The sequence below is a fragment of the Budorcas taxicolor genome, chromosome 5 (assembly GCF_023091745.1).
Source record: "Budorcas taxicolor isolate Tak-1 chromosome 5, Takin1.1, whole genome shotgun sequence".
In the NCBI taxonomy this organism is placed as follows: Eukaryota; Metazoa; Chordata; class Mammalia; order Artiodactyla; family Bovidae; genus Budorcas; species Budorcas taxicolor.
The window spans coordinates 103,195,625-103,201,636 of record NC_068914.1 but is presented as its reverse complement, the minus strand read 5'-3'; the positions used below and the strand labels follow the sequence as shown (position 1 = coordinate 103,201,636).

Below are 6,012 nucleotides of genomic sequence, written 5' to 3'. Positions count from 1 at the left end.
ACTATTCAACATAGTTCTGGAACTTTTGCCCACAGCAATCAGAGCAGACAAAGACATAAAAGGAATGCAAATTGGAAAAGAAGAAGTAAAACTCTCACTGTTTGCAGATGACATGATCCTCTACATAGAAAACCCTAAAGACTCCACCAGAAAATTACTAGAGCTAATCAATGAATATAGTAAAGTTGCAGGATATAAAATCAACACACAGAAATCCCTTGCATTCCTATACAGTAATAATGAGAAAATAGAAAAAGAAATTAAGGAAACAATTCCATTCACCATTGCAACGAAAAGAATAAAATACTTAGGAATATATCTACCTAAAGAAACCAAAGACCTATATATAGAAAACTATAAGACACTGATGAAAGAAATCAAAGAGGACACTAATAGATGGAGAAATATACCATGTTCATGGATTGGAAGAATCAATATAGTGAAAATGAGTATACTATCCAAAGCAATGTATAGGGTCAATGCAATCCCTATCAAGCTACCAACGAATTTTTCACAGAGCTAGAACAAATAATTTCACAATTTGTATGGAAATACAAAACACCTCGAATAGCCAAAGCAATCCTGAGAAAGAAGAATGGAACTGGAGGACTCACCCTGCCTGACTTCAGGCTCTACTACAAAGCCACAGTCATCAAGACCGTATGGTACTTGCACAAAGACAGAAATATAGATCAATGGAACAAAATAGAAAGCCCAGAGATAAATCCACACACCTATGGACACCTTATCTTCGAGAAAGGAGGCAAGAATATACAATGGATTAAAGACAATTTCTTTAACAAGTGGTGCTGGAAAAATTGGTCAGCCACTTGTAAAAGAATGAAACTAGAACACTTTCTAACACCATACACAAAAATAAACTCAAAATGGATTAAAGATCTAAATATAAGACCAGAAACTATAAAACTCCTAGAAGAGAACATAGGCAAGACACTCTCCGACATATATCACAGCAGGATCCTCTATGACCCACCTCCCAGAATATTGGAAATAAAGGCAAGAATAAACAAATGGGACCTAATTAAAATTAAAAGCTTCTGCACAACAAAGGAAACTATAAGCAAGGTGAAAAGACAGCCTTCTGAATGGGAGAAAATAATAGCAAATGAAGCAAGTGACAAACAACTAATATCAAAAGTATACAAGCAAGTCCTGCAGCTCAATTCCAGAAAAATAAACGACCCAATCAAAACATGGGCCAAAGAACTAAATAGATATTTCTCCAAAGAAGACATACAGATGGCTAACAAACACATGAAATGATGCTCAACATCACTCATTATCAGAGAAATGCAAATCAAGTCCACAATGAGGTACCACTTCACACCAGTCAGAATGGCTGTGACCCAAAAGTCTACAAGTAATAAATGCTGGAGAGGGTGTGAAGAAACGTAATTTATAAAAAAATACTGAAAAAAAAATACTGATATTTCCACTTTGTAGGGAAGTCATGGCATTACTTTCTCCTTCCCTCATACTGAAACATTTATAATTTCTAAGCTTGTTTGGAAGCATGTGAAAATACTGAATTTTAGACTTGATTGAGGATTGTGAGTTCTTATTCATTCAATAAAAATATACCATAAACAGTAGATAGGTTAGTTCTGGAAATTAAAAGAACTGTAAAAATTTAACAAAAGTTATGAAGGAGTCTACACTGATATTATCAGATAATCAGCTCTCTACATCATTCTATACAAACTCTTTAGTGGTTAGTTTAAATGTTTGCTATCAGTATAATTATTTTGATTATCAATAGCAGGGGTCAACAGACACTTTTTCTGTAAAAGGGTCATATATTAATAATTTAGAATTTGCAGTCATAGTGTCCCTGATGCAATTACTCAGTTCTTCCTGTCTTTATTTTGGATGCAGCTATGAACAATATGTAAATGAAAGGGCTTAGGTGTGTTAAATAAAACTTTTAACAAAAATAGGTGATGGGCCAAAGACCTCCTGTCTTAAAATTTTCCTAAATATTGACCCATATATTATTTCTTATTTAAAATAAGGTAGTATGACTAGTAGGTCCATCTAGTCAAAGCTATTTTTTTTCCAGTAGTCATGTATGGATGTGAGAGTTGGACTATAAAGAAAGCTGAGTGCTGAAGAATTGATGCTTTTGAACTGTTGTGTTGGAGAAGACTCTTGAGAGTTCCTTGGATAGCAAAGAGATCCAAATAGTCCATCCTAAAGGAAATCAGTCCTGAATCTTCATTGGAAGGGCTGATGTTGAAGCTGAAACTCCAATAGTTTGGCAACCGGATGTGAAGAACTGACTCGTTTGAAGAAACCCTGATGTTTGGAAAGAAGGAAGGTGGGAGGAGAAGGGGATGATAGAGGATGAGATAGTTGGGTGCCATTAACAAATCATAGGACATGAGTTTGAGTGAACTCCGGGAGTTGGTGATGGATAGGGAGGCCTGGCGTGCTGTAGTCCATGGTGTTGCAGAGTCGGACACAACTGAGTGACTGAACTGTTGATGACTAAAATGAGAAAATTCCTGACAGCGGTAAGATTTTAAAATTTGATTCCAACATTTTTTAGATGCATACAAATGATGCTAATCTTATAAGATATTTCCAGAGGAAAAGATAAAGTAATATTTCCACAAGAGAAAAACAATTACAGGTACCTCAGAATGTTGTTGGCAGGATTCAGTGAGCCAACAGGAACAAATTACTCTCTTCTAGAAAATCATTCTCTAGAATAAGTCTGGAATATAGTAATTGCTAAACAAAATTATCTCTCTCTATCCTTTTCTTTCTTGTCCTTCTCTTCATTATTATCAAAATTATTAATAGTATTATAAAGAGTTTGAATATGTATATGTTTATAATCCTTCAAAAATATTTAAGTAAATATTTATATCTTATTTCCAACCTGCTAGTGTATATGGTTATTTGATTTTATAAAAATGCCAAATAGAATCAAAATTCTCTAATAATATTCATTTCTGTTATCTTGTAAGAGTGAACATTTCAGAAATCCACATTATTCCTGAGATTTCTCTTCTTGAACGAAATGGCTTATGTTGTAACACTTTATACTTCATCAAATACATATGAATAAAAAACAATTTACAGAAAATTCTGAAGCAATATTCAGCTTTATCAAATTTATTTGGTTCAACGTGTGGGGAAGTTTAGAATAAGAATGAATAAAAAGGAATCATATAACTGTACTGAAATAGTTTTGAGAGAATATGAATAAAGAAATCATTGACCAGAACTTTATTTCTTAATGCTACAGATATTTGCATTTACTTGAGAAAAAGATAACCTTTTGGATGGTATCCTTAAAGGCTTGCCTCACTTGCTGGTTCCTCAGTGTATATATAAACGGATTCATCATAGGAGCAACAGAAGTATTCAGAATTGCTACTCCTTTCGTCAAGGATGCCTTTTCTTTTGCTGATGGGTTGGCATACATGAATATGCAGCTTCCATAAGAGATGGAAATGACAATCATGTGAGAGGAGCATGTAGAAAATGCCTTTTTTCTCTGACTGGCAGAAGGCAGTCTCAGAATTGTCTTGATGATAAACACGTAGGACAGAATTATTAATGCCAAAGTAAAAAGCAGAATCACTATTGCAGAGTAAAAACCAATCACTTCAAGGAGCCATGTGTCTGAGCAGGATAGTTGCAAGAGGGGGAAATAGTCACAAGCAAAGTGATCGATGATATTAGAATCACAGTAATCTAACTGGAGAAAAAGAATAACAGGTGGGAAGATGTTTAAGAACCCTGCAAGCCAAGCACAAAAGACAAGCAATACACAGACTCTGTCGTTCATGATGGTTGTATAATGCAGGGGTTTGCAGATAGCTACATAGCGATCATAGGACATGGCAGTTAGAAGATAAAACTCAGTGATACCCAAGAAAATGAAGAAAAACAACTGAGCTGTACAATTGTTGTATGAAATTGCTTTGTTCCGGGTGATAATTGTGCCCAGAAATCTAGGAATAGAGACAGTCGTAAAGGAGATTTCTAATATAGAGAAGTTCCTGAGGAAAAAATACATAGGTGTCTGTAGATGGGAGTCCACCAAGGTGAGAATGATGATGGTCAAATTTCCAGTGACACTTAATATATATGTGATGATTAAAAAGAGAAAAGTCACAGTCTGAAGCTCTGGGTCATCTGATAGCCCCAGAAGAATGAATTCTGTGGGTCTTGTGTGGTTTTTCATTTCTGATTCTTTTCTCCCTCTTTAGAATAGAAAATGTATGCTCTCCCTATTGGACACAAAAACTGTAAAAGATATTTGAGGATAGAATACAAAAGTTTTAAAGCTTCCATCATGAAGATAGTGTTTGAAATTTAAAATCTCTGTTCCCATACAGTAACTTTCTCCAGTTTCCCTTCAACCTTTCATGCAAGTAATGAATATTATCTGAAGTTAAATATTGAGCTCTCATCTTCAAAAATACACTCTCACAGGCCATGGATGAAATAAAAGTTACATGTTAACATTTAAACTGGGACATTTCTTCTACTATTTTCTTTATTAAGACTTCAAATTATTCTTTAAAATATTTAGCTTCTTTGGTAATAATATGATAATATTTAATTTATTCTTCTCCTTTCCTCAGTATTATAAAAACCAGTATGCTTTGTAGATAATCTAAATACAGAGTTTATAAGCTTACAGAGGCTATGTAGCCCTCTTCCACATTTATATTTTGAAAAACTGAGGCCCACTTTGTTTAGGAAACTTTCACGAGTTTAAATGACTAGTCTACATAGTAAATATCTCACTTTAGTGTATGTGTTTATCCATGGGAATATTTTTTTGGTATTCTCTGCTTTCTTATGGGTTTGGTTGATGCAAACCTTTCCCCCATCATTGTTTTCTTTTTCTGATAAAAGGCCAGAAGGACAAGAGAGTGTAACTTCTGCTACTAAAATAAATATTGCTTAGAAATAGTTTAGTTCATGCAATGAACACATCAATTTTCTTTTGTTTTACAATATTGCTTTAGAAAGTGTCCAAGTAGATGGTCAAACTTTTACTGGGAAGCAGATATTCCTTTACACAGGGAATGCCATTTTATATCTATAACAGAAAACCATTTAACTTAAGAAAAGTTAATGAAAAACCCAAGACTTATCACTGTGCTGGTTCTTTAAGACTCTGAATAGTCTTCTTGTTAGTAAATAATCACATTTTAATATCAAAAGGTTTTGAATTCACAAACCCATAAACAAATACTATTTTAAAACATTTTCATGAGATGGAATCATATTATTATACTGGAAAATAACCAAGATACTTACTCCCTGGTTCTTCTTGATGATTTAGTCTGAAATTTTAAAGTCTGATTACTTCTGTACTTATGCAAATTCAGAGTTGGTGAATTGAGTTAGCAAATTATTTGGTTTCTTTTGTACTCTCAAATCAAGTATGGTGATTTAACTTTGTCATGGCTCTCAAGGTTTATAGTTCTCATTATGGTTAGACTGGTAATATTTGACCCACAATATCCTTCATTCTTGCTGTTGCAACATTTGAGGAATATTTTCATTATAATGCAATGCATAGTTGCTCTTTGTCTCTTACCCAAGCTCTATGTATAAACTTAGTTACACCTGGGTAGACTCATAATGTACTTCTTACACTTGCTCCTTTTCATATAATATGAAACACTACTTACTAAGACATTTTCTTTGTATTAATGCAAAGATTTTAAGTGAATATTTTTTAATTCTATGATAATCTATCTATGCAATTTAAGTAACATTTTTCTTAGGCTTCAGAGCCTAACATTTTCTGCAAATTCTGCTTTGGAAAACAGAAAATAGGAATGTTCTTCTCTATGTATGTCATACACATAGAACTGGATTTATTTTATCTGTCTCCTGTTAGCCCAGGGGAATCTAAGTAAAGAGAGGGCCAATGAGGCAGCATTAAAAGATACAGGTGAATCAGTTTTGTAAATATGGATAAAAAGTGTAAAAAGGCAAAATAACTGAGATACATGA

General features: G+C 33.6%; 1 protein-coding gene across 1 annotated transcript; it reads right to left on the bottom strand.

Annotated features, from left to right (window-relative positions):
• Nucleotides 1-3,268: 3,268 nt before the first annotated feature.
• On the bottom strand, nucleotides 3,269-4,219 carry LOC128047425 (olfactory receptor 6C3-like). The gene has a single exon (XM_052639627.1). It carries the CDS (start codon nucleotides 4,217-4,219, stop codon nucleotides 3,269-3,271), a length of 951 nt encoding a protein of 316 aa, XP_052495587.1.
• Nucleotides 4,220-6,012: the final 1,793 nt, after the last annotated feature.

What these genes read in the sequence shown, in the direction of transcription:
- LOC128047425 (XM_052639627.1), bottom strand. Translation starts at nt 4,219, where the DNA reads ATGAAAAACCACACAAGACCCACAGAATTCATTCTTCTGGGGCTATCA.